Here is a 27,337-nt window from a genome sequence, read left to right as displayed (position 1 = left end):
TCTTCATGGGTGTGTGTGGGGAGCAATGGACAAAGTCTTTGTTCCACAATGGCCCAGTTGGATTCAGTAGTCCTTTCTGCTGGGCAGAAGGTACCACCTGCTGTAGGAATCCAGCGTTTTGCACTAGGTGATGTTTTTTCTTGTTTAGTGAGTTACAGCGTTTCAGAACAAACATTTTACAGTTACAGAGCAAACACTGATGTATTGCCTTATAGCATGAGATACAGATAGTAAAATTCATCCTACAAGCATTTCATAAAGTCTAATCACATTACTGTAACTCTGATATCTATTGTAACTATACCAACCCGCAGGTGAGCCAGACCGGTTTCCAGCTCTGTATTTGTCAGTGTTCAGTGAGGCCTTGGCGCGAGCTGGCACCTGGTCTGCCAGCGTCACAGAGGGGGCTTTAGAATCCTGCCCAGATGTGGCCACAGCTCCTCTCTGTGATCCTGTGCTGTGACCCACTTGACCCTACTCCATCCTCTCTGCTTTCTTTTCCCATGCTTAAAACATGGGGCCACCATGGACGTTCTCTTCCCTCCTCCGTCAGTGCCCAACTTCCTCCAGAGCTCTGGCCTTCCCCAGACCAGCACTCTGCTTTGCCTAGCCCATTACGCTATCTTCCTTGGCTGCCTCCGCCGCCCTCACAACCCTCCCGGTCAGCTTCACTGAAACCATCTCCTTCCTTGAGATAGAGAGCGAGCCATTGCGTGTGGACAAGACAAGGAAGGCTAGATTTAAAAACCATCCTGACCCAGTCAGCGGCCTCTGAATCAGCAGCGTCCAGTCCTCCAGACCCACCCCCATGAAAAGAGCAACTATCCGGCGTGTGTGCAGCATCCTCCACAGATGTGCTGTGAGCTGTCCTGGCTGCCCCAGGCATGATCCGTCTTGGTGCACCGAGCCGTGCCACACCTGAGCCTGAGAAGCTGGCTTTGGGAGCCCAGAGCCGGGGAACCGCTCATCTGGCCTGGCGACGGTATAAAAATTCCTGGTAATGGCAGTGGCTCTGTCCCATTCTTCCTGTCACTGGTGAGATCAGCTGGTTGGAGAGTGTGCCGCAGTGTCCAGATAAGATGTCTGCAGTGCAGTTGATGGCTGGGTGCATCCTGATTTATTTAGAGTTGAAACTGTAAAAAAGATGTCTCTGCAAGGCTCTAGGCACCCTACCTCATTAGTTATACAATAGAGTGAAATCCAGCAGCATTCCCCCAGGAGCTCAGCCAGCCAGTGCCTACAGAAACTTACTTCCATCCCCTAATTGCTGTGGGACGCATGTCCTCTGTCCTCTCCAGAAGCCGTGTCAAACAGGGGTCTTAGTAACGTGACCAGGAAGTCACCAAATCTGAGCTATTTTGGATCAAGGCGGGAAGCAAATTCCAGAGTCTGAGCCCTCGGAGAAGGCCCTGCCAGCCATAACGGCCGCTTTAACAAACAAACAGTCCTTCCCTTGCCGTTTCTCCTTCCTTCTTGACACCCTCACTTCTCTGTTCCGTGGCCTGGCCTCACTTGATCAGTCACTGTATACTGCCTACAGCAGAGCCCTCATTTGCCAGGCGTGGCACTTTCACCGCATGGACTTGCTCCTCCCTGCTCGGCGCCCGTCTTTATCCACCAGCCGTTCAGTTTCCATCCTCCACAACAAAATTCTGTCACCGGAGGTCCCCTTTTTCTTCCAGGCCCTTTACTCTGCATAAAAATCTATCATCCCATTGCACCTGCCCACTTCTCCTGTCCACACTAGTATAACACACTCTCGGTCCTTAAGTTAAAACTGGAGGATTGCTGGCACACCAATCATCTCACTGACCTCCAGCCTGGAGGACAGGGCAGCTCTAGTCATCTAGGAGGTCTCCCTCTGCTTTCAGCTGATCGTGAAAATCTTTACTTGTGGGCCCAGGCCTGTGCTTTGTCAGATGTTATTTGTGAAGGGTTCCCCCCCCCCCCCCCAAGGTCTTTAAGAAGTTCCTAAACGCTGACTCATCCTCCTTTTGTTATCTTTCTTCATAAGGGTTTTTAAAAGTCTGCGGCCTAGGAGGGCTGAAATTGTCAGTGTGAAGAAGGCACTGTCCTTTCAGAACCGTGTTCAGACTTGTAGATACGATGCCAGCTTTGTCAAAGCAGTGTCCTGTGCTTGAAAACTTGGCTGGGTACCGGTCTCTGTTGAGAGCGAAGGCCTTCGCTTGGCTTGAAAGAAGTCGTTTTTGAGTCTGCTACGATGGGACAAGCGGGAGACTGTCTGCAGAGCATGTACAGCAGACAATGGCCCTAGCTGTGCACTTAGAATTAGGTGTATGCGCTCACGTGCACACACACACACTCACTCTCTCTCTCTCTCTCATATCTAGTAGGAGAGCAGCTTTTAAATTCTATAAGCTGAGGCTGTGTCTACGCTGCGGCTGAGAGCAGGCTTCCTGGCACTGGTAGACACATGCACGGCCCCTGCTCTAGCTAGCACACACATAGCAAGGTTGCATGGGCAGTGGCTTAGGCTAGCTGTCCGTGAATGTGTCTAGGAGGCTGGGTGGCTTTGCACTGCGTTGCTGCCCCGCTATCCCTGGCTATGCTGCTGTTTGTGGTGTCCTGGCTTGAGCAGAGCTGGCGTGAGTCTGTTGACCTGTGCTGGGAAGCTCATTCTCAGTTGCAGTGTAGACGTACCCTGAATAAATCATGAGCAAGGAGTTTCCAAGCAGCACAAGCAAAGCTGGTAGAACTTACGTAAGTAGTTCCTGATGCTGTTTTTAAAAAAGAACCTAGGAAACAGACCCAAAAGAACTTGTTAATGCAGTATTAAGTTTGCCTGTTTAAAATCAGGAAAGGCAAAGGTTCCAATATCAATATTGACTAAGCCACAGTGTGTGTCCTGGATACCACAGAGTGTGCCCACATTTATACAGCTTACTGGGTGAGATGGTGGTGGGCGTATTCCCTTCTCTATTTATAGAACGTGGGCATTGGGGAAGTGGCAGGTCTGATCACACGTCTGTTTCACCCACAGGTTTTGTGGCAATCTACAGGCCGGACTTACTGGGTGCACTGGCACATGGTGGAGATTATTGGTGCTGGAGAGCAGCCTGAAGAAGAAGCTGCCCAGGAAAAGGTATCCAGTCTGACCGAGAACTTGACGTTAACCACAGGTGAGGTTATGTGCACTGTACGTACATGTGCATGCTCTGCCTGTTGCTCCCACATGCTTTGGGGTGCACTTTGGGACTGCTCACATTTCCTTGCCAGTATGGAGTGACTTACATTTCTTCTAGGGATTTTCCTAAAGAGAAAAGTAATTCTGCGTGTTCTGTAGGAGGGATGACAGCTTGTCAGTGATATGACTTAGAGCTGCATGGGACACGTGTTTAGATAACAATAGGTTTAAAATGTCATTTCATACTCTAGAACGTGCACATAAACTCTAGTTAGAATTAAACTGAACTAACTGCTAAAACCAGCATGTTTTGATATTTTGGCACTTGCTGCAAATGAAACCACCTGAAATTTGGTGCATATAAAATCAAGAGGAATGAATAAAACAACGTAGGTTCATAAGTTTTAAAAGCACTGGTGTGCTTTTTTTGGAGTTCGATAGGCTAAGGTTTTAAAAGCTGTTTAGTAATTTTGGGTGTCTGCATTTCTGGTGGTTCATCTTGAAGCACCTTAAAAGGTCTGGCTTTTCTAGGCAGGGTACTCAACAATTTCTGAAAATCACATCCCTTTAAGGTGTCTTAAGTTGAACACCCCAAAATCGAGGCACCCAAAATTTAGTCGCTTTTGAAAACCTTTTGCATAGTTCATCTAGTCTGACCTCCTGCGTAACACATGGTAGAGAATTGCCCCAGTAATTCCTGCATCAAACCCAACAATTTGTTGTTGAAGTAGGATGCATCTTTTAGACAGACATCCAGTCTTGATTTAAGGACTCCAAGTGGCAGAGAGTAAGCTGTTTCAGTCTTCAGTCACCCTCTCAGTTAGAAAAGCGTGCTTCTATTTCCAGTTTGGCTTTCTCCATCACTGACCGCCAGCCACTGGCCCGTGTGATGTCTGTCAGTTAAACTTTGCCTGAACACCAGTTGCTTTGGCTTAATTCAAAACTGGTTTAGTTAAACAGCTGCAAACCCCTGTGGGGATGCTCTTATTTCAGTTTACACATGGTTTAATTCAGTTTAGCTTATATCTATTCCTACTCAAGCTAGTTTACCTGAAATAAACCTGATTTAAACTGGAATAAGTGTGGCCCCACAGCTTTGGCAATGCTTTAAATATATTTGTTTAAAATCACACCTTTACCCTGTGCAGTCTGCATGTAGACAAGCCCTTCTGTTACCGAGCTCTCTAGTGATGGATGATACCTTCTCCCTGCGTAAGAACTTACGGACCATGATCAGGGCTCCTTTTAGCCTTCCTTTCAATAAGGTAAATAGAGGCTGGGCATGCCTACACTTGCCATTTAAAGTGGAAAAAGTCCATTTTTTGCGCAAAAACCGTGGGAGCATCTACACGTCCTAATGCCTTTTTGCGGTGAAACTCAGAAGTTTCACCGCAAACAGAAAACCACGAGAGGCATATACAGCTCTTACCAGTGATGCTTTTGCAGTGATGTGCAAGTGAAGACACGTTCTTCCTGTTTACAGAGCTTTTAGCCTCCAGAGGATCTCCCACAGTGCCTAGGTGACCACTCTAGCCAGCAGCTCTGCAGCTCTGACGCCAGGTAAACAGATGTCCACCCCTCCTCTATAAACCCCAGGGAACTTTGAAACTCCCCTTCCTGGTTTCTTGGCAAGTGCTCACTTATCTGGCCAGGTGGCAATGGCTGCTCCAGGGAGCAAACGATCCCCTGCTTGGAGCAATGCTGAGCTACTGGAGCTGATCGGTGTTTGGGGACAGGAGGCTGGGCAGGGACCCTGGAGCGAGCTGCACTGTGGGATAGCTGCTCTCATCAGCCATGGCAGTGCTGCAAATGTGAACACACTCTGACGCCTGTGGAAGTGAGTGAGGACGCAAACCAGCACTTTTCTTTCACCGGTTCCCTATCACCGGTGAAACTGACAGCGCAAAAACTCTGCAAGTGTAGACAGAGCCTAAGCTCTTTAAGAGTCTTGCATGTTTTCCAGACTGTTGATCATTCTTATGGCTCTTCTCTGACCTCTCTATTTTTGCAACATCGTTCTTAATGTGTGGACGCTGGAACTGGACATGGTATTCTAGTAACGATTCATAGCAATTAAGGCCAGAAGGGAACCACAAGATCATGTAGTCCAGTGGCTCTCAACCTTTCCAGACTACTGGACCCCTTACAGGAGTCTGATTTGTCTTGTGCACCCCCAATTTCACCTCACTTAAAAACGACTTGCTTACAAAATCAGACATAGAAATACAAAAGTGTCACAGCCACACAATTTCTGAAAAATTGCTGACTTTCTCATATTTACCATAGAATTATTAAAATAAATCAACTGGAATATAAATATTGTACTTACATTTCAGTGTATAGTATATAGAGCCGTATAAACAAGTCATTGTATGAAATTTTAGTTTGTACTGACTTCGCTGGTGCTTTTTCTGTAGCCTGTTGTAAAACTAGGCAAATATCTAGATGAGTAGATGTGACCCCTGCGTACTCCCGGCCAAGAACCACTGCTCTAGTCTGACCTCCTGTGTAACACAGGCCAGAGAATTTCACCAAGTTGACCCCAATATTGAGTTTAATAGATTGGGTTTAGCTAAAGCAACTTCTAGAAAGTGATTCCATCTTGCTTTGAAGAGATGGAGAATCCACCACTTCCCTTGGTAGTATGTTCCATGGGTTGATCATCCTCACTGTTCAAAATCCGGGCCTTATTTCTAATCTGAATTTGTCTGGCTTCAGCTTCCAGACGCTGGCTCTTGTTCTGCCTTTCTCTGTGGGGTTAAAGAGCCCTTCTGTCCCCATGGAGGTACTTATACACCACAATCGAGTCACCCTGCCGTCTCTTTTTTGATCAGCTAAACAGACTGAGCGCTTTAAGTCTCTCACGGTGAGGCATTTTCTCCAAGCCTCTTGTTTTTGTGGCTCTTCTCTGCCCCCTCTCCAATTTTTCAACCTTCTTAAAACATGGACACCAGAACCGGACGCTGTATTCCAGCATCAGTCTCACTAGCACTGTATATGGAGTCAAATCACATCCCCGCTCCTGTTCCCTCCTCCCCGGTTTACACCTCCTGGGGTCGCATGAGCCCTTTTTGGCCCAGCGTTGCACTGGGAGCTCACATCGAGTTGCTGGTCCACCGTGACCTCTAAATCCTTTTTAAAGGGGCACTGTGGAAAAAACAGCATGTGGTCACGTAATTAAAGACTGTATCTTAATGCGAACACACAAGGGGGCCGAGTTAAGGTTGTACAGGGAACCTTAATTCCCGTGTTTCCTAACTTCTGAGTGCTTAGCTTTCCGAGATGTTCAGTTTTGTTGTGTGTAAATTGCTGGGTTTTTAAACCTGGACTGAAAGGCAAGCTGCGAATGCTAGTCAGCCTCCTATAGGATTCACACCTTTGAAAGGGAATTGTTTTGATTGTTAGGTGCTTAATAAAAGATTGACATTGTTATTAATTATTCATAGTATCCAGTGCCTAGGAGCCCAGCGGGGGGACCAGTTTTGTCATGATGGTTGCCACAGGGACCAAGGCCTTGTCTAGACACACAAATCGTACTGCTTTAACTATACTGACAGAGTTACATTGCTACGGTCCCTGGTGTGGATGCAGTTATACCAGGATAAACGTGTTTATACCGATATCGCTTATTCCTGCCTGGGAAAAGGACCGAGCTAGACCAGTATAAGGCACACTTATACCAATAAAGAGCAACATAGGGTCCTGTGGCACCTTTAAGACTAACAGTGTAATGGTCTAACTATATTGGTAGAAATCACACCCCTTCTCGCCACCAGTATCAAATCTGGGCCTACACGAAACTAAGATCTCTGAGTACTCCACCCCCAAGCCACATCTGTTCACTACTGTGACTGAGCCCAGGACCCTCACACCAGTTAATACAGCAGTGAACAAATGTGGCCTTTTATGCTTGCAGTTTTGGTGTGCGGGAAATCTCTCTGCCTAGGTACTTGTACGGCCCTGGGACAGTTGTTTCTGAGCACCAAAAGCAGGTGCTTCTACTGAGCAAATGTTTGTTCTCTTCAGGTCCTTCTTTATTTTTCAGTCCTCACATGTGTTCTCCGCTCCCCCAAGCAGAGCGGAGCCTGCCGGTTAAGATGCTGCTTACTCCCTTCTTCCAGATGTTAGGGAGGCTGTTAAGTAAGACTTACCCCTGATCTCCACAGTACCCCCTAGATGTCCCCCCTTTCTTGCCCCCTTTCCTTTGTTGACAGTCCTGTAGCCAGTGGTCAGTCTTTGTGATGGTGTCGTGTCCCCAAAATGACGAGTGGGACTGTAATAATTCTCCCCTTGCTACACCACACCGGCCGCCTGGCATCTGGATTGAACTGAGCAGCTGGCTGTGAGGAGTGAGCTCAGATTTCAATCCGTTTCAATGGCAATCCTTTTCTTTAAAATGCCTGCTGGATCTCCCCTCGGCTCTGAGCGGGTCCTGACAGCCACCCAGTGTTCTCTGCTCTTGCTTCATGCGCTCGCTCTGTTTGCCGGCAGATGGCAGACTGGGAATCCGGCCAGCCTGTTAAGAGACTAAACTCCCTTTGAATGCTGGCCCTTGGCTGCCTGACTGGCCCAGGCCAGCTGTCCCCTCCTGGCTCGGATGGCTCTGCAGCAGGGTAACTGTCCTGCTGAGGCGCTCAGGGTTTGTCTTTGCCTTGCTGTGCCCCCATGCAGTGACCCAGACGTTTTACTGCAAGCCCCTTGGGGGGCTGTACTCCCTGCCCTACCTGACGGAGCGGCTGAGCGAGGACTTGGAGGCCCTGAGCCGGGCCGAGTGGTGGGAGCTGCTCTTCTTCGTGAAGAAACTAGACCCGCACGAGCAGCAGGAGATCGCCCAGCTCATCCGGCAGCACCAGGAGCAGGTGTGGGACGGGGTGGTGCAGGGGAGGGAGAAGGACCTGGGGGGAATAGGGAACTGGGAGGTGAGAGATACCATGGAGCGAAGTGGGAGAACAGGTGAGAGGGGAGATGGAAGTGGATGGGGGCAGCAGGGATGGAGTGGAACAGGGAACTGGGGAGCCTTGGGAAGAGCGGAGCAGACTGGGAGGGGAGATTGAACCGGGGGAGTAAGTGGTGATGGCGGGGGGGCAGGAGAGGGGGGGACCAAGGAGTGCGGATGGAACAGAGGGAGGGAACGAAAGAGGAGACCAGCTCTGCCCAGGTAGAGAAACTGTGTCCAACAGTCTCTGGATGGGCAGGTCACAGGCATGGGGACATGCTGTCAGCAGGCACTTGGACATCGATCTAGGACAAGAGAATTGGGCTTGTTTGGTTCTGGCTGGCCTGGGGACATCCTGGTGTTGGGTCGGTTCTGGCTGGTCTGGGGCTATCCCAGTTGGACTCGCCCAGTTTCAGTTTGGTTCTGGCTGGCCTGGGGACATCCTGGTGTGGGGTCGGTTCTGGCTGGCCTGGGGATATCCTGGTTGGACTAGCCCAGGGTTGGTTTGGTTCGGGCTGGCCTAGGGATATCGCGGTTGGACTAACCCGGTGTCAGTTCTGGCTGGCCTGAGGATATCCCAATTGGACTTGCCCGGTGAGGGGTCAGTTCTGGCTGGCCTGGGGACAATCCGGGTTGGGGGGTCGGTTCTGGCTGGCCTGGGGACAATCCGGGTTGGGGGGTCGGTTCTGGCTGGCCTGGGGACAATCCGGGTTGGGGGGTCGGTTCTGGCTGGCCTGGGGACAATCCGGGTTGGGGGGTCGGTTCTGGCTGGCCTGGGGACATCCCGGTGAGGGGTCGGTTCTGGCTAGCCTAGGGACATCCCGGTGAGGGGTCGGTTCTGGCTGGCCTGGGGACATCCCGGTGAGGGGTCGGTTCTGGCTGGCCTGGGGACAGTCCGGGTCGGGGGGTCGGTTCTGGCTGGCCTGGGGACATCCCGGTGAGGGGTCGGTTCTGGCTGGCCTGGGGACAGTCCGGGTGAGGGGTCGGTTCTGGCTGGCCTGGGGACAGTCCGGGTGAGGGGTCGGTTCTGGCTGGCCTGGGGACAGTCTGGGTCGGGGGTAGGTTCTGGCTGGCCTGGGGACAGTCTGGGTCGGGGGTCGGTTTTGGCTGGCCTGGGGACATCCCGGTGAGGGGTCGGTTCTGGCTGGCCTGGGGACAATCCGGGTCGGGGGGTAGGTTCTGGCTAGCCTGGGGACATCCCGTTGAGGGGTCGGTTCTGGCTGGCCTGGGGACATCCCGGTGTGGGGTCGGTTCTGGCTGGCCTGGGGACATCCCGGTGAGGGGTCGGTTCTGGCTGGCCTGGGGACAATCCGGGTCGGGGGGTCGGTTCTGGCTGGCCTGGGGACAATCTGGGTCGGGGGGTCGGTTCTGGCTGGCCTGGGGACATCCCGGTGTGGGGTCGGTTCTGGCTGGCCTTGGGACAATCCGGGTCGGGGGGTCGGTTCTGGCTGGCCTGGGGACAATCCGGGTCGGGGGGTCGGTTCTGGCTGGCCTGGGGACATCCCGGTGAGGGGTCGGTTCTGGCTGGCCTGGGGACAATCCGGGTCGGGGGGTCGGTTCTGGCTGGCCTGGGGACAATCCGGGTCGGGGGGTCGGTTCTGGCTGGCCTGGGGACATCCCGGTGAGGGGTCGGTTCTGGCTGGCCTGGGGACAATCCGGGTCGGGGGGTCGGTTCTGGCTGGCCTGGGGACAATTCGGGTCGGGGGGTCGGTTCTGGCTGGCCTGGGGACAATCCGGGTCGGGGGGTCGGTTCTGGCTGGCCTGGGGACAATCCGGGTCGGGGGGTCGGTTCTGGCTGGCCTGGGGACAATCCGGGTCGCGGGTCGGTTCTGGCTGGCCTGGGGACAATCCGGGTCGGGGGGTCGGTTCTGGCTGGCCTGGGGACATCCCGGTGTGGGGTCGGTTCTGGCTGGCCTGGGGACATCCCGGTGTGGGGTCGGTTCTGGCTGGCCTGGGGACATCCCGGTGTGGGGTCGGTTCTGGCTGGCCTGGGGACATCCCGGTGTGGGGTCGGTTCTGGCTAGCCTGGAGACATCCCGGTGTGGGGTCGGTTCTGGCTGGCCTGGGGACAGTCCGGGTCGGGGGGTCGGTTCTGGCTGGCCTGGGGACATCCCGGTGAGGGGTCGGTTCTGGCTGGCCTGGGGACAATCCGGGTCGGGGGGTCGGTTCTGGCTGGCCTGGGGACAATCCGGGTCGGGGGTCGGTTCTGGCTGGCCTGGCGACATCCCGGTGTGGGGTCGGTTCTGGCTGGCCTGGGGACAATCCGGGTCGGGGGTCGGTTCTGGCTGGCCTGGCGACATCCCGGTGTGGGGTCGGTTCTGGCTGGCCTGGGGACAGTCCGGGTCGGGGGTCGGTTCTGGCTGGCCTGGGGACAATCCGGGTCGGGGGTCGGTTCTGGCTGGCCTGGGGACAATCCGGGTCGGGGGTCGGTTCTGGCTGGCCTGGGGACATCCCGGGTCGGGGGTCGTTTCTGGCTGGCCTGGGGACATCCCGGCGAGGGGTCGGTTCTGGCTGGCCTGGGGACATCCCGGTGAGGGGTCGGTTCTGGATGGCCTGGGGACAATCTGGGTCGGTTCTGGCTGGCTTGGTTACATCCCGGCGAGGGGTCGGTTCTGGCTGGCCTGGGGACAGTCCGGGTCGGGGGGTCGGTTCTGGCTGGCCTGGGGACAATCCGGGTCGGGGGTCAGTTCTGGCTGACCTGGGGACATCGGGCTGCTGAGGATTAACCCAGGCCCTGCGTTTCCAGCTGTCGGAGCTGGATGAAGAAGCCCTGATCCAGCTGTTGGTACCGGTGGAGCTGGCCCAGAAAGTGCTGCGGGAGCTGAGCAAGCAGTGCCAGGGCTGCACCCTGAGTGACCTGCACAGCTCCCATGTCTACAGCAAGTACTTCCTCCGCCCAGGGGGGGCGCAGCCGGGCGGCCTGGGGCTGGACGCAGCCCCCTCGGAGTCCGCCGAATCCCTGGTGTCCAAGAAACCAAAGAAAGACCCTCCCACCGCCAGAGTGCCCGCCCCTGCCCCGGCCCCCCCGGAGAAATCCGACTGCCAGCTGTTCAGCGAGCTGCTGCGAGCGGAGGGGCTGCCCTGCCCGGAGATGGCGGAGGAGAAAGCCAAGGGTACGTGCCGGCCGGGGAGGGAGCTACGTGCGGCCGTGGCTGGGTGCTGGGCTCTAGCTAAAGAGGGTCCCTGCTGGCCAAGGGGGTTCTGGGCAGGGGAGCCCCAGCGATTGGCTCGGGGAGGGGCTGGCCGGAGGGCTCGTGGGGCAGCCTGGGGTTGACGGGTGTTTTGGTCCTGGCCAGTGTTGTGCAGCGTGAAGGGCTCGGGGAAGAAGAGCTTGTTGGAGAGGATTGCAGAGGTGGTGGAACTGATCCAGAGGTCCAGCTCCGAGGTGGGGCTCCAGCTAGCTGGGCTCAGGTTCATTATCAAGACCCTGGAGGAGGAGGTCGGGCGAGAGCGGCAGGTCATCAAACCCGAGGGCGGGCTCACCATCAGGTCAGTTCTCTGGCGTGCCCAGACCTGGAGGTGGCAGGCCAGTGCCTCCCTGGAGAGAAGGGGCAGGAAAACCAGCTGCTCCTGTCTGCAGGGGCCGGCTGGTGGCCGGTGTCTGTCTCTGGCGCGGGCATTGCCCGTGGGTGATGTTTCTATTAGAGCAGTGCCAGGGGATGCCAGTCAGGGCTGGGCGCCTGGACTGTGCTCACGGTCCTGGCTCCAGAACCTTACGGTCTTGCTACAGCAACGTAGAAAGGATTTGGGTGTGTGGGGGGTAACAGATACATGTCACCGATTGTACGGCCGGCAGGGACCGTTGTGATTGGCTGGTCTGATCCTGTGCATCGTGCAGGCCAGAGAGCGTCACCCCGTCACTCCTGCATGGGACTGAAGTCTCCTGGGTTAGTGGCACCATGGAGCCCAATAAGTGGTGGGCTTTGGGCAGATGGCCCCTCCCAGCGTAGCGACCGCAAGCCGTGGAAGACTTGCCCCATCCCTGGGAAGCTGTTCCCATGGCCGGTCACCCTCCCTGGTAAACAGGTCTCTGATTTGAACTTTGCCGTGGTTCTCCTTCCACCTCTGTCTGCTGGATCAAAGAGCCCCCGTGTCAGCAGTGTTCTCCCCAGGCAGGTGCCTACAGACTGCGAGCAGGTCTCCTCGCCCTTCGTCCGAGGAGCGGCCTGGATCCAGCTTCTTTAGTTGCTTGTTGTGAGGCAGGTTTTCCAGCCCTGGGTGCTTGCAGCTCGTTTCTGACCCCTGTCCGGTTTCCCTGTACCAAGTGCGGACACCGGCCGACCAAGGGGTGACTTGATCATGATGCGCAAGGACCTTTCTGGGGAGAAAACACTAGTGCTAACGGGCCCGTTAGTCTAGCAGAGATGGGCAGAACCGGTGGCTGGAGCTGAAGCCAGACACATGCCTGTGAGATGTAAGGCCCAGATGTTTACCAAGGACGGTGATGAGCTGGAAGAAACTCCCAGGGCAGGGGTGGATTCTGCACCTCTGGATAGCTGGAAATCAAACCTGGCTGCCCTGCTGGGACTCCTGTGAGGGTTTGGGGAGAGGGGGACGCGGTGGGGCCAGGAGGGGTGGGAGGCCCGTAGGGGGCCCGGGGATCTGGTTTCTGGGCCAGGGCTGACCTGGAGCCACGCAGCAGGTCAGTCCCCGGTTGCCCAAGCCCGGCTCCTCACCCACCTGCCGTTGCTCCCCGCAGGGAGAAGCTGGTGAAGATGCTGGTGGAGCTGCTGACCAACCAGGTGAAGGAGAAGCTGCTGGTGGTACTGGCGCTGCGCCTGCTCTGCGTGCTGATGGCCAAGTACGACTGGCGCGTGCTCTTCGCCACGGAGGGCGGGGTGCGTGCCGTGCTGGCCTGCATGCAGGAGTACGCCCCCTCGGCGCTGGTCCAGCAGGCCGGCCTGGCGGTGAGTGCGCGCTGGCAGCCGCGGGGCCGGGCATCTGTCGGGAGGAGAAGTGCGGCTCACGGGGAGGTGGTGGCTGTAGTGGGCTCAAGTGGGGACATGCCGGGATCCTGCGTGGGAGAGGGCGGGGTGGGGTGGCCAGTGCGGGGATCCCAGGGGGATGCCAGGATGCGTTGGGCAGCCTTGTGTTCTGGGCCTGGGGCTGGTGCCGCCGGCTCTCCTCCCTGACTGGCTCCCTCGGCCTCCCAGGCTCTGAAGGTGCTGGTGGGCGCCGGGACCTGCGAGCTGCTGGGTGCCAGCGAGAAGCCCTATCCCCTGAACCACGCCGATGCCCCGATGATGTGGGAGATCTTCGCCAGCATCGGCTCCGCCTCCAGCAAGGACTCGGACAGCCTGCTCTGCGCCCTGCCTGCCGCCATCCGCACCATGCAGGGCACCGCTGGGTATGGGGGCCGAGCGGGGTCATTTCCGTGGGGGCAGTGTTGGGGGGCAGCTCCCTGGAGGCTCTGGGGGGTGTCTGACCGGGGGGGGCCGTCGCCCCACAGACCCACTGGGGAGGAGCAGCGACTGGTGCCCGCGGGCGCTCACCCTGGCGCTCTGTCCTGCAGGGCCTCGTCGGCCGTGCAGAACGGCCTGCTGGTGGCCGGCCTGCTGATCGACAGCCACCGGGGCCTGGCCGAGCAGCTGGTGAGCTGTGACATCCACTCGGCCCTGCAGAGCTGCTGCCAGGGGGGCCAGGACCCCGCCGCCCCCAGCCACGCCACCGAGACGCTGGCCCAGATCGCGCTCAGCCGCCTGGCGGAGCACCAGCTCCCCACGAACCTGGACACGGCAGGTACGGAGCCCACCCCTCCCCCCGCGACAGCCCCTGTCTGAGAGCCTGGGGATGGCAGGTACAGAGCCCCATGCCCCCCCCCCCCCCCGCCTACGAGCCTGAGGACGGCTCCTACGCAGCGCTGCTCCGCATACACACGCACAGCCCCTGTCTGAGAGCCTGGGAACGGCAGGTACAGAGCCCCATGCCCCCCACCCACCCCTGCAGCCCCTGCCCAGCCCCGCCTACGAGCCTGGGAACGGCAGGCACGGAGCCCCCAACCCCTTCCCCTCCACAGCCCGTGTCTGAGAGCCTGGGAACGGCAGGTACGGAGCCCCCTGCCCCCACCCACAGCCCCATCTGAGAGCCTGAGGACGGGGGTATAGGCACCTGGCGCCCCCAGCCCCACACTGCCTGCGAGCGTGCAGCCGGCGGCATGCAGTGCCCGGCCCCGGCCCCGGCCCCACGGCTCTCTCCCTGTGGCAGAGGCGGGCTCAGCCCTGGAGCTGAAGGACGTGGACGTGCAGACGCTGCTGGGCCGCCTGCAGGAGGGCAGCCTCTCCAAGGAGCTGGTGCTGGCCCTGGAGCGCTGCGTCTGCGACGAGGCCGGCCCCGAGAGCGAGGGGGCCGAGGCCCTGCGGGACCGCCAGCACTTCCTGCTGCTGCTGCGCGGCCTGGAGCAGCTGGGGGCCGAGAAGGCCGTGCAGCTGGGGACCCTCCGGTGAGTGCGGGGCGCGGCCGGGTCCTCGGGGACACTGGGGGGGGGGCGCGGCCGGGTCCTCGGGGACACTGGGGGGGGGGCGCGGCCGGGTCCTCGGGGACACTGGGGGGGGCGGGGTCCTCGGGGACACTGGGGGTGGGGCGCGCGGCCAGGTCCTCGGTGACACTCGGGGTGGGGGCGGCCAGGGATCCTGGGGTGACACTGTGGGGAAAAGGGGGGGCTGGGGATCCTCATAACACTGGTGGGGGAGGAGGGGGCCGGGGATCCTCATAACACTGGTGGGGGAGGAGGGGGCCAGGGAGCCTCGGGTGACACCGGGGGAGGGGGACCTTGGCCAGGGATCCGTGGGTTGTGCTGTGAGAGTGTGGCTGGGATGTCCCAGGTTGGAATGGGAGCCAGCACGGGGGCGTGTCTGGCTGGGGCTCTCCTGGGGTTGGGGCTGTCCTGGGGGGGGTGTTTTTGGGGTCAGGGTTGGTTGGGGCTGTCGGGGGCGGGTGTTTTGGGGGGTCAGGGTTGGTTGGGGCTGTCCCGAGGCGGGTGTGTGTGTGGTCAGTTGGGGTTTCCCAAGGTGAGGGGGTGGGGTGGGGGTTGGGGCTGTCCCGAGGCAGTGGGGAGGGATGGGGTGAGGGTCATGGGGGGCGGGGGCAGGCATGGGGTGAGAGTGGCCCGTGCAGCCTGAGGGCCGGGCACACGGGGGATCGGGGCACTGGCAGCCGCTGGCCTCTCCCCTCAGGCCCCACCTTCCCCCGTCTCTTGTGCAGGATTTTGAACAAGCTCCTGGACAGTTACCAGGAGGAGGCGCTGCCCTGGCACGAGAGCATCGAGCCCTGTCTGTCCTCCATGAGCGCCCCCAGCACCGAGCGGGAGGTGAGGGGGCCGGGGGGGCCCTGTCGGGGGTGGGGGGGAGTCCGGGAGCAGGACGCGGGGGCAGGGAGGGACTCCTTGCTCAGCCCCAGTTACGGGCTCGCGGCAGGAATTGCTGGTGAAGTCTCTGCCCGGTGCCTTGGCCCGTAACAGCCCTGATCTGCGCCAGGCCTGTCCCGGGGAAGCTGGGCCTGTGGCCCCCGGCATCACCTGTTTATTCAATGCCCCCTGGCCAGGGCTGGGGCCTGTCTCTGTTCTGTCAGACTCCAGCCCGGGCCCCGCAGGAGCTGGGAGCCGCCCTGCCCCAGGGAGCTGCGCTCCCCATAGACCAGGTGGGCGGGGGGTGGATGGCGACTGGCCCAGGGAGAGCAGGGACTCGCCCCAGCCCCCTGGCAGAGGTGGGACTAGAAGCAGGTCTCCTGGCTCCCAGGCCGGTGCCCCAACCCCCAGGCCGCGCTGCTCCCTCTGCAGGTGGTGCAGGAGTTCGTTCGCTTCCTCCACCGCCTGGCCACCACCAACAAGGACTGCGCCGTGGTGATGTGCCGCCTGGGCACCAAGGAGGCCCTGTCCAAAGCCCTGGACAAGCACAACTCCAACCTGCTGCTGGGGTCGGAGCTGCGGGACCTGGTGACCGACTGTGAGAAATACGCCAGCCTCTATCAGAAGCTAACGACCAGCATCCTGGCCGGCTGCATCCAGGTGAGCCGGGGCACGTGCTCGGTGTGGGGTGTGCGTCCTGACCCCGCCCAGGTGAACAGGGGCTCTGCCATGGGGAAGACCTCCCCCCCCGCCTGGGGCGGCCTGCCCGATGGGTGGGTGGAACCTCTGCCTGCCGGGGCGCTGATCCAGGTCGAGAGCAGCCAGGGGCCCCAGGCAGTCTCTGAAGGGAGGGGAGGTTGTTTGTCTGTGAGGAGGGGCTGGTGGTCTCTGCAGGGGGTGGCCTGGCGTGAGGGAGGGCGTGACTTTCCCCAGGGTGCAGCCTGGATTGCAGGGTCCCCTTAGCTCTCCCGCCTGGGACGCCTTTTACACTGCTTTGCTGGGAACAGCCACCGGTGCAGGCTCTGCTCGCTCCCAGCCCCCAGCGCGCAATCGCTCCCAGCTGAGTACGTGCTGCTGCAACACATTTCACAGGCTGGGACCACTCCCCCCTTTGTTCAGCTCCTTCTGCGTCGTCGTTGTCATGAGCAGAGATGGACAGAGGAGAGGGGGGCGAGGACATTTCCCCCTTTCTTATACTCCTGCGCTTTGTGCTGGAAAAATCCGTGCTGGGTCATGGGGTCGGGCAGTGCTGTTGCGTACCTGAGCTCCAAACTGCCCTCCTGATGAAGTGTAACTTTCTTGTTTCCCTCCCCTCCCCCCCAGCTGGTGAATGTCTGATTTAATACTTACCGGCTCTTTGGTACTTTGCTGGCGTGCTAGGGCGTCTTTGTCTCTGAACAATTAGTTTGTGGGCGTTACCCACAACGGCACCTTATTTCAGTAACAATCATGCAGTAAAATCTCATAGCTTTACACACAGTGTTGTTAAACACATCTTAACAAGACAATGATATTCAGCAGTTTATGAATTTTCAAATGATACTTCACAGGGCGTACTTTGTACAAAATATAACCATATACAAGTGGTGAAAATGGGGTACAGGGTGTCACAGAGGTTGGTGGTCTCTGGAAGGGGTGACCAGGGAGTGGTCTGTGGGCGGGGAGAGGGGTTGGTAGTCTCTGGAAGGGTGTGGGCAGGGAGGGGGTGGTGGTGTGTGAAGTGGGGGGAGTGGCCATGTGGCAGAGGCTCTCCCTGGACCCAGTTCACTCAGTTCCCCGCTCCCCACCTGTGGGGCTGCGTTCCTCGGGGGCTGGTTGCTGCCCAGGGTCCAGCGATTGGGCAATGGGGGCGGGGGCTGCCAGGTCCCCCCCCATTGATGGTTTGCGCCCTCTTCTCTTCCAGATGGTGCTGGGTCAGATTGAGGAGCATAGACGGAGTCACCAGCCCATCAACATCCCCTTCTTCGACGTCTTCCTGCGCAACCTCTGCCAGGGTCAGTGCTGGGGGTGTCGCCCGGGGCCCCCCTGCCCCAGCTGTGCCCCCGCCCAGCTCCCTTCAGCGCTGTCCCCTCTCCCTGCAGGCTCCAGCGTGGAAGTGAAGGAGGACAAGTGCTGGGAGAAGCTGGAGGTTTCCTCGAACTCCCACCGAGCCAACAAGCTGACGGACAGGAACCCCAAGACCTACTGGGAGTCCAACGGCAGCACCGGCTCGCACTACATCAACATCTACATGCACCGCGGCGTGGTGGTCAGGTGGGGCGGGGGCTGTGGGTACTGGCCCCCGGGGGGGGTCTGGCTGTGTGTGCCGGGCGGCAAAGAGCATGTCCCGGGGCTGCGGGAGGGATCAGGTGTGTGTGTGTGGGGGGGGGGGCCTTTGGGGTGGGGTAAGCATTGGGCAAGGGGTAGCAGGGTGCCTGAGGTGGCACAGGGGTGTTCCCAGGGATGGGGGTGGGAGCAGGTGGGCGGAGAGGTGGCTGGCTGCCCAGGGTGTCCCGGGGATGGGGGTGCGATCAGGTCGGCAGGGGGTGGCTGGCTGCCCAGGGTGTCCCGGGGATGGAGGAGGGATCAGGTGGGCAGAGGGTGGCTGGCTGCCCAGGGTGTCCCGGGGATGGAGGAGGGATCAGGTGGGCAGAGGGTGGCTGGCTGCCCAGGGTGTCCCTGGTATGGGGGGGAGTTGGGCCCAGGTAACAGTGTGGTGAGGGGTGGCAGGGTGCCCAAGGTGGCCCAGGGGGGCTGCACATGCTGCTTCCCTGGCTGGGGTGGGTTCCCTTTCCAGTAGCCAGCCATGCAGGGCCCTCGTCTGTGTCCACGGGCGCCATACGCCCTGCTGGGATGGCTGTTGGCACTGTTGGCCCAGAGCAGTGCAGCGCCAGGTGCAGCCCCCCAGGAGCTGGGGCCAGGGGCTCAGGGGCTCCCGTTAGGACCGGCGGCCATGCGAGGCTCTGAGCCCGCTGGCAGACGTGCCCCTCGGGACGGGCACCGTAGGCTCCGGCCTGGAGCACAGCCCAGAAATGGGCCGGTGCCGACGCTGTGGCTCTCCCCGGCTGCAGACAGATGAGCCTGCTGGTGGCCAGCGAGGATTCCAGCTACATGCCAGCCCGGATCGTGGTCATGGGAGGAGAGAACCCGGCCAGCATCAGCACCGAGCTCAATACAGTGAGTGTGGCCCAGGCCGCCCCGGACAGGAGAGGGGGTCCTGTGGCTTGGGGGCTCCCTAGCAGGGCGGGCGCAGGCTGAGAGCTTCACACCTGCCAGCGCCCACCTCTGCTGGTCAGTGTGGAGCTGGGGCAGCCCGGCCCAGGCTGGCGGGGCCACGACTGCCTTGGAATTGGGGCAGGCAGCACCCGAGGTGCAGGGAGTCGCCAGCCCCAGGCCTGTAGGCCCTGTCCTGGCAGACCTGTCACAAGGGCTCTCCTAGGCGGGCAGGAGCAGGGCAGGGCCCCGAGCTCAGGGTCCGTCTCCAACGCTGGCCAGGACCAGCTGCTCCAGGGGGAGGGGCAAGACACCCCAGTGGCCAAGTCCCGGCTTCCCCTCCTGTCCTGCTCCTCGTCCGCCCCGTGCAGGCCTGGCACAGCCTGCCTTGTCCTAGCTGCTCCCCTTTCTGCTGCTAGACCCTGCCACCCTCCCGCCCTCTGCTTCCCCAGACCTGTTACCCACCTGGCCCACGCCCGAGTGAGCTGCCCTGGGAAACCTCTAGCCAGAACCCAGAGGCGCTGTCTGGGCCGGGCCGTGTGCCTAGCTTGGATTGTGCTGGTCTCCGCTGCACAGTGGCCATAGAGCAGAGGAGGGACCGAGAGGAGCCGCCTTCCGGCCCCCGAGGCAGCGCTGAGTCCCAGGAGGTCATTGGGGAGGGACGTAGGGGTGGGCGGGGCAGACAGGCAGGCCTGCGCGTTCCTACTGGGAGCAGCATGTACATCCGTGCTGGCGGCCGGCCGGGTGTGCGGGGCGCTGGGTCTGTGCTTAGTGACGGCGCTGGCACCAGCTCTCGGCACGGCTGGGCTGCTCCTTAAAGCCGCAGCTCCTGGGGGCAGGTGATTCCATGAGAATCCCACCTGTCACTTCCCGAGTGAGGCTCCAGCCCCCACGCTGCAGAGAAAAGCTGGAAATTGGGACCCCCCCAGCTCCAAACCCAGTGGATGGGCCTGATCTGGGCGCTGGGGCTGGCGGTGCTGGGAACCTGCTCGGCTGGCTGCGTGCGGACGGAGCAGGGTCAGTTACAGCCCCCTGGGCACCGGGAGCAGGGTGTGACGCTGGGTTAGTAGCACCTCTCGGGCTGGGAGCCTCAGGGGTACAACGGGAGATCTGCATCTCACTCGGACGGGCCACTGGTCTATGGCTGTCAGCCAGTTCCCGTGCCCGGCGGCACCTCTCCATCCCCATCGGTTCTGGTCTCTGCGGCCTCTCCTGGTGGGTTGACAGCAGCTCCTAAGCGCGGTGGAGCTCCCAGGGGCTGGTCTTCCATTGGCCCTGCCGGGAGGGGGCAGCAGGGAGCGGTGGAGAGGTCTGGCACGTCTGACTGCTCCAGCAGAGCCATGGTTTCTGTGATCTCCCCAGGTGTGGCTGGGAGGGGCCCTGGGGCTGCCTGATGGAGCGGCAGAGGCTTTGCTGGCTAGTCCCGTCCCAGGTGCTGGTCGTCTCCTTGCCCCGTCCCTTTGGGGCCCGTGTTCCTGCACGCCGCTAACCCCACGGCTTCACTTCACGTAGCTCTGGGGGCTGGGCCTGGACAACACTCCCGTGGGGCGGGATCTCTCGCGGCCTCGTCATCTCTGTGTCCTGATGGCTTGCGTCTCTCCTGCCCCCCCAGGTGAACGTCATGCCCTCGGCCAGCAGAGTGATCCTCCTGGAGAACCTGACCCGCTTCTGGCCCATCATCCAGATCAAGATCAAGCGCTGCCAGCAGGTGGGTGTGCTGGCGGGCCCCCTGGCGGGTTCGGCCACAGGGACCCCCTTGGGACTGTCACCTGATGCGCTGAATGTGCCTCTGAGCCCGTTTTTCCCTGCCAGCCTGGGACTTCCAGAACCCTGCCTTGTTGAGCCAGACATGCTAGCCTGCTGCAACCCGACCCAGGGTCTGGGCCACGTCCCCAAAGCTGCAGACTTAACTGAAAACAGCTCAGCAGGTTTCCTATCTCCAGCACCCAGACACCCAGCTCCCAATGGGGAAACCCCAAATAAATCCGTTTTACTCTGTATAAAGCTTATACAGGGTAAACTCATAAATTGTCCGCCCTCTATAACACCGATAGAGAGAGATGCACAGCTGTTTGCTCTCCCAGCTATTAATCACTTTCTCTGGGTTTATTAATAAACAAAAGTGATTGTATGAAGTATAAAAAGTAGGATTTAAGTGGTTTCAAGTAATAAGAGACAGAACAAAGTAAGTCACCAAGCAAAAACACGCAAGTCTAAATACGTTAAGAAACTGAATACAGGTAAATCTCACCCTCAGAGATGTTCCAATAAGCTTCTTTCACAGACTAGACTCCTTCCTAGTCTGGGCCCGATCCTTTCCCCTGGTCCAGTCCTTGTTCGTTCCAGCAGACATCTCAGGTGGTAAGCAGGGGATTTCTCATGACTGGCAGCCCCCTTTGTCCTGCTCCACCCCCTTTTATAGCTTTGGCACAAGGTGGGAATCCTTTGTCTCTCTGGGTCCCCACCCCTCCTTCTAAATGGAAAAGTACCAGATCTAAGATGGATTCCAGTATCATGTGACATGGTCACTTGTCACTGTAAGACCTAGTCTCCATTCTTCCCGGGCTGGCCCACACCTGCACGGGTAAATAAACCATTTACAACCAATTGTCCCAGTCACTGGGAGCCATCACGATTCTAAACCCCCATTAATGGCCCACACTTTGCATAATTACAACAGGCCCTCAGAGTTACACTTCATATTTCTAGCTTCAGATACAAGAATGATACATGCATAGAAGTAGGAGGAATATATTCAGTAGGTTATAACCTTTGTTATGATACCTTACAAGAGACCTTTTGCATACAGCATATTCCAGTTACATCATCGTCACACTCACAAGCAGATTTCCATAAAACATATGGAGTGCAACGTCACACCCCCGTCCCTGTGTGCGGCCGAGCCGGTCCCTGGCCTCCCTCGCCCCCCGCAGGGCCTCCACGGGCAGCGAGAGGCCTGGCCCGGGGCGCCCCGCAGGGAGTCGCTCGGCTTGGCAGGCCCGTGTCTAACCGGGGAGGTTTGTGCCCTGTGCAGGGTGGCATTGACACACGTGTGCGGGGCATCGAGATCCTGGGGCCCAAGCCCACCTTCTGGCCGATCTTCAAGGAGCAGCTGTGCCGGCGCACGTACCTGTTCTACACCACCCAGGCGCACACGTGGTGCCAGGAAATCGCAGACGAGCGCATGCAGCTGCTGCAGCTCTTCAACAGGTGAGGCCTGTACCCGGGGTCCCCCAGCGCTGACAGAGCCCCCGGCAGTGCCCTGCCCTGTGTGTGTCTGTACCCGGGGTGTCCCCCCAGCGCTGACAGAGCCCCCGGCAGTGCCCTGCCCTGTGTGTGTCTGTACCCGGGGTCTCCTCAGCGCTGGCAAGGCCCCAGGGCCCCACCAGTGACTGGTGCGGGTGTCTCTGCTGTTGCAGGCTGAACGGCGCCCTGCGGCACGAGCAGGTGTTCGCCGATCGCTTCCTTCCCGATGACGAGGCGGCCCAGGCTCTGGGCAGGACCTGCTGGGAGGCCCTAATCAATCCCTTGGTGCAGAGCATCACCAGTCCAGGTACCGGTTCCCCTGCCCGGCTTCCCGCTGCCCCCAGCCCGCCTGGCCCGCCTGGCTCAGCCTCCCCCTCTGGCCTTGCAGATCCCAGCGGCGTCAGCCCCCTGGCCTGGCTCCTGAGCGAGTACCTGGAGAACCTGGAGACGGCCCGACGCGCCAAGAGCCGCGCCACCATCTTCAACTCCCGCGTGCGGCGCCTGAGCCACCTGCTGGTGCACGTGGACCCCGGCAGCCCGGAGCCCGAGGAGCTGAGAGCCCCGGTCAAAGCCAGTAAGGGCCCCTCCCCCGTGGGGCTTTGGGGCCAGGCAGGGAGGGGGGCGGGTCCCAGGGTGGGGCTGGGGGAGGAGACCCTGGGGTGCTGCCTGGGGCTGAGTGGGGAGAGGGGTCCCTACGGGTAAGGACTCTCCGGGCTGCCTTTTGCACGTCCTGCCAGAGCCGGGCACTGGCGCCGAGCTGGGCTTGACCCTGTGTGTGCCCGATGCCCGCAGGCGGGGTGAGGTGGGAGAGCGCTCTGCGGGGCGGGCGGGCAGCCCCTGGGCCTGGCGCAGCACTCAGATCCGTGGGTCTGGTGCCCACAGGCAGAGCCGGCAGGTGCCAGACGCACCTCTGCAAAGGCCAGCCCTGTTGTAGGGGGCAGGATCCCGGCCGGGCGTGGCTACTCTGCTGCCCCGGGGTGCCTGGGGCTGGCTGGCTCCCACCCACCCCGAGCGCCCGGCTTGCCCCTGCACCCCCCCCCCCCACTCAGTGACCGTGTGGGGCTGAAGTGGGCCCCCCCGGGGGAGGCTGGGAGGGTTGGGCCCAGCCCTCGCCCCACAGGCGGCTTTGGGGTTGGGTAGGGGGTAGTGCTGGCGCTGCCCCCGCCCTATTCCCCGGGCGCAGCTCTCACGCTGGCCCCCCCTTGGCAGACGGGAAGAACGGGAAGAACAAGGAGACCAGCTCTGGGGCCACCAAGGTGTCGGGGAAGAAGCCCAGCAGCATGACGGGGATTACGCAGTGCTGGAGGGGCGTGGTGCAGCAGCAGGTGTGTGCGGGGGGGCGACGGGGGAGGGGCGTGGTGCAGCAGCAGGTGTGTGCGGGGGGGTGACGGGGGAGGGGCGTGGTGCAGCAGCAGGTGTGTGCGGGGGGGGGCGACGGGGGAGGGGCGTGGTGCAGCAGCAGGTGTGTGCGGGGGGGCGATGGGGGAGGGGCGTGGTGCAGCAGCAGGTGTGTGCGGGGGGGGGCGACGGGGGAGGGGCGTGGTGCAGCAGCAGGTGTGTGCGGGGGGGGCGACGGGGGAGGGGCGTGGTGCAGCAGCAGGTGTGTGTGTGGGGGGTGACGGGGGAGGGGCGTGGTGCAGCAGCAGGTGTGTGCGGGGGGGGCGACGGGGGAGGGGCGTGGTGCAGCAGCAGGTGTGTGCGGGGGGGGCGACGGGGGAGGGGTGTGGTGCAGCAGCAGGTGTGTGTGTGGGGGGGATGGGGTGGGGAGCATTATGCAGCAGTAGGTGTGTGGGGTTGACGGGGGTGTCCTGCAGCAGCAGCTGAGCGGGGGGGGAGGGGGCTGTTGATCTGTGTGTGTATCTGCTGCCCATCCCCCTCCCCACCCTGCATGGGGGTAGCAGGCCCCCATCCACCTCTGTCTCTGCAGCTCCTGCCCCAGGCCCATGGGACACTAGATACGGAGAGACCTACCCACGCCTGGCCCGTCCTGTCCCCCTGAGACCCTCCCCACCTTCGGGGCCACCCCCATGCCCGGCACACCCTGTACCCCCTGGGGCTGGCCAGCCCATCCCCCCAGGGCCCTCCCCCCGCCTGTCATGTCCCGTTCTCCCCCCGCCCCCCCATCCATCCTGCCCCCCACAGACACCTGTCCCGGCCTGTCCCCTCCCCGCGTCCAGCCCAGCCTGTACCTCCCCCTCCCCCCGGGGCCCTCCCCGCGCCTGTAACCGAGTGCCGCCTGCCCCTGCCCAGGTGAAGCGGTTCCTGGAGTCGTGGTGGCAGGGGCCGGACTTCGTGGAGCGGTACTGCCGGCTCTACCTGGGCCTGCGCGGCGCCATGGAGGAGCTGTTCGGGCAGCAGACGGCCTTCGCGCTGGCCCTGCGGCAGGGCTTCTCCGGGGGCCTCCTGCAGCTCTCCTTCCTGACGGCCATGCACGTGAGTGGGGGGCTGGCCTGGCCCGGGGGGGGAGCCCGGGGCCCAGCAGCGCTTCCAGGCTGCTTGGCCTGGTGCCAGCCCGCGGGGCTAGAGGCTGCCTGCGCCCCAGTGGGGCTGAGCCCCCCGGCGTCGGCTCTGCCCAGCCACGCTCCTGGCTGCCGTCCGGGGTCTGAGGGGTCCCAGGTGCGTGGGGGTCTCCGCCAGTTAACCCCCGCTGCTCCTGCTCCAACAGCCCTGGGCCCTGAGAGGGAGCGGGCCCCTCGAGCCCCCTTGCCCACCGCCCAGACACGCAGCTCCCACGGCCCCGCCTCCCCCGGAGCCCCTCCCCCATTCCGCCTCCCTGTCTCCACGGGTGGGGTGACCCCAGCTCCTAGGGAGTGGCCTCCCCCTCCGCAGGACTGTTCCCTCCCCCAGAGCCCCCCCATCATGTGGGTGTCCCCTGAGCTGCCGTGGGGAGCCGCCCCGAGCAGGCCCTGGCAGCTGGCGCTCTCCCCCGCAGGTGAGCGAGCAGTTCGCTCGCTACGTGGACCAGCGGATCCAGGAGAGCCAGACGGACGCGGGCAACGTGGAGTCGCTGCACCGGCTGCAGCGGAGCCTGGAGCCCATCCTCTTTCTCTCCGGCCTGGAGCTCGCCAACACCTTCGAGCACTTCTACCGGTGAGGGGCCCCAGCCGGGGGCGCGGGGAGCTGTGCCCCCCGCCCGGCCTGGGCTCTGGCTTTGCCCGGCGCCTCAGCGGGTGCTGGTGCCTGGCTTGTCATGGGGGCTCTGGCTCGGCTCGGGCCGTGGGCTCCCCAAAGTCCAGCCGAACCCCGGCCACCAGCCCAGAGCCTGTGTCCCGAGCCGTGGCTTGCAGGGGGGCAGCAGGGCACTGCAGGGCCCACAGGCTGGATCAGGCCCGGCCCCGGGCCCCACAGCGTTCACCAGCTGCCGGCCGGCCGGCACGCCCTGCTCCAGGCCGTAGCGAAGGCATGGAGGGTCCCGGGGGGGTTCCGGGACGGGAATTGGGGGTGGCTCCAGGTCTAGGGGCCGGGGAGGGAGTCGGGGGCTCTGGCCCCGCCCTGACGCCGGCTGCCGTTGCAGGTATTACCTGGGCGACCGGCTCCTGGCCCAGGGGAACGTGTGGCTGGAACGGGCCGTCGTCGAGCAGATCGGGCTCTGCTTCCCCAATCGCTTCCCCCAGCAGATGCTGAAGAGCCTGAGCGAGTCGGAGGAGCTGCAGCAGCAATTCCACCTCTTCCAGCTGCAGCAGCTCGACAAGCGCCTGCTGGAGCTGGACGCGGGCCAGGAGGACGCGGTGAGAACCCGGGCGGGGCGGGGTCTGGGCCGTGCCCCCTCCCTTCCCCGGGCACATGGGGGGGCACATGGAGAGCTGGGGAGGTGGGTGGGGTCTGTGCCGTGCCCCCTCCCTTCCCCTGGGGGGCGGGGTCTGGGCCGTGCCCCCTCCCTTCCCCGGGCACATGGGGGGGCACATGGAGGGCTGGGGAGGGGGGCGGGGTCTGTGCCATGCCCCCTCCCTTCCCTGGGCACATGGGGGGGGCACATGGAGGCCTGGGGAGGGGGGGGTGGGGTCTGGGCCGTGCCCCCTCCCTTCCCCCGGGGGTGCGGGGTCTGGGCCGTGCCCCCTCCCTTCCCAGGAGGTGCCGCAGACGAGCCCCTGGCGGGAGCCTGACCCCTGGCACCCCTGCGCCCGTCCCCAGGCGATGGAGGAGGAGCCGGCCGAGCCGGAGGAGGAGCCGGAGGTGAAGGTGCTGGCCCTGTCCCCGCGCTGCTGGACCATCTCCCCGCTCTGCTACCTGGAGGATCCCAGCAGGTGTTTCCCGCGTCCCCTCGGGGGCTACTTGGCGCGGTTCGCCGACTTCTACACCAACAGTGAGTCTGGGCGCTGGGGGGGGGGGGCGGTCACTGTGCCCCATGGTGGTGGCAGGGAGCGGCGTGTGACAGGCGAGGGGGCACCGGGGGGGGGGCGTGTGACGGGAAGGAGCACCGGGGGGGGGGGGTGTGACTGGAGAGGGGGCACCAGGGGGAGGGTGGGGAACGGGGGCTAGGCTGAGCAGGGGGGTGAGCTCCAGCCCCGCCTGGGGGTGGGGGGCAGCCCCGGCTGGCTCGGGGACCCCACGGGCCCGGCGCTCTGGCGGCTCTGCTGGGACTGGCCGCGTCTCTTGCAGGTCAGAGCCGGTTTGGCCTGGAGCACACGAAGCCGCGGCGCCTGCAGTGGACGTGGCTGGGCCACGCGGAGCTCCGGTTCGCGGGCAGCACCACCCTGCACGTCTCCACCCTGCAGATGTACATCCTGCTGGGCTTCAACAGCGCCCAGGTGGGACCCCCGCTCCCCTGGGGGGTGGGACCCCACAGCTGGTGTAAATGGGGCACCAATTGCTCCTGTCCTTGCAGCACAGAGAGCGCCTTCCCCCCAGCTCATCCGTATGGGGCAGACACCCCCTTCCCTCGTGTCTCCCTTCCCCCCCCCCCCCCCAAGCCCTTGGACTCTCATCTCCACAGCCCTGGTCCCTGCCCCCCTGTGGCCAAGCAGCCGCTGTTTCCCCCGGGTGGCTTGTGCCAGAGGAATCTGTGTTATTCTCTCTCCCCTTTGCCCCTCAGCCCCCCCCTCCGGCCCTTCCCCCCCCAGCGACCTTGCCCCCATGCCACGGCCCCCAGAGACCTCACCCCATTGCCCCAGCTCCTGGGCCGTGGCCCCAAGATACCTGGCCCGGTTGGCCTGTCCCGGCCCCCAGAGCTGTCGCCCCACCGCCATGGCCCTGCCCCTGCGTATTCACTTCCTGTCTCCTTTGCGCCGCAGGAAGTTGCTGTGGAGACCCTGGCCCAGGCCACGGGGCTGTCTCCTGTTCTGCTGAGCCACGCACTGAAACCTCTGACGGGAGAGGCCGGGATCCTGACCCAGAGCCTTCCTCAGGGGGGTGCGTATGGAGGGACCGGGCAGGGGGGGTTGAGCCCTGTCCCTGGGTGGTCCCTGAACAGGGGGACCACAGCTGGGGATGGAGCCCTGGAGCCCCTGCGCTGGGCCTGGTGGGGGTGTGGAGGGTT

At 61.7% G+C, this 27,337-nt stretch overlaps 1 protein-coding gene across 1 annotated transcript in view; it reads left to right on the top strand.

The window, feature by feature from the left end:
* LOC135875868 (cullin-9-like) overlaps positions 1-27,337 on the top strand; it is a 63,753-nt gene that overhangs the window by 15,661 nt on the left and 20,755 nt on the right. The window contains exons 5-28 of the mRNA XM_065400927.1: positions 3,002-3,140; positions 7,817-8,004; positions 10,828-11,194; positions 11,378-11,570; positions 12,781-12,988; positions 13,235-13,428; positions 13,594-13,820; positions 14,286-14,520; positions 15,282-15,387; positions 15,856-16,083; positions 17,327-17,417; positions 17,505-17,676; positions 18,474-18,579; positions 20,228-20,323; positions 21,650-21,825; positions 22,035-22,168; positions 22,250-22,435; positions 23,071-23,186; positions 24,112-24,294; positions 24,794-24,951; positions 25,376-25,589; positions 25,993-26,164; positions 26,461-26,609; positions 27,093-27,210. Coding sequence (XP_065256999.1) covers positions 3,002-3,140; positions 7,817-8,004; positions 10,828-11,194; positions 11,378-11,570; positions 12,781-12,988; positions 13,235-13,428; positions 13,594-13,820; positions 14,286-14,520; positions 15,282-15,387; positions 15,856-16,083; positions 17,327-17,417; positions 17,505-17,676; positions 18,474-18,579; positions 20,228-20,323; positions 21,650-21,825; positions 22,035-22,168; positions 22,250-22,435; positions 23,071-23,186; positions 24,112-24,294; positions 24,794-24,951; positions 25,376-25,589; positions 25,993-26,164; positions 26,461-26,609; positions 27,093-27,210 — 4,156 coding nt within the window. The remainder of the gene's footprint in view (positions 1-3,001; positions 3,141-7,816; positions 8,005-10,827; positions 11,195-11,377; positions 11,571-12,780; positions 12,989-13,234; positions 13,429-13,593; positions 13,821-14,285; positions 14,521-15,281; positions 15,388-15,855; positions 16,084-17,326; positions 17,418-17,504; positions 17,677-18,473; positions 18,580-20,227; positions 20,324-21,649; positions 21,826-22,034; positions 22,169-22,249; positions 22,436-23,070; positions 23,187-24,111; positions 24,295-24,793; positions 24,952-25,375; positions 25,590-25,992; positions 26,165-26,460; positions 26,610-27,092; positions 27,211-27,337) is intronic.

The sequence above is a fragment of the Emys orbicularis genome, chromosome 3 (genome assembly GCF_028017835.1).
Source record: "Emys orbicularis isolate rEmyOrb1 chromosome 3, rEmyOrb1.hap1, whole genome shotgun sequence".
NCBI lineage: Eukaryota > Metazoa > Chordata > Testudines > Emydidae > Emys > Emys orbicularis.
This window is presented reverse-complemented; position numbering and strand designations above follow the sequence as displayed.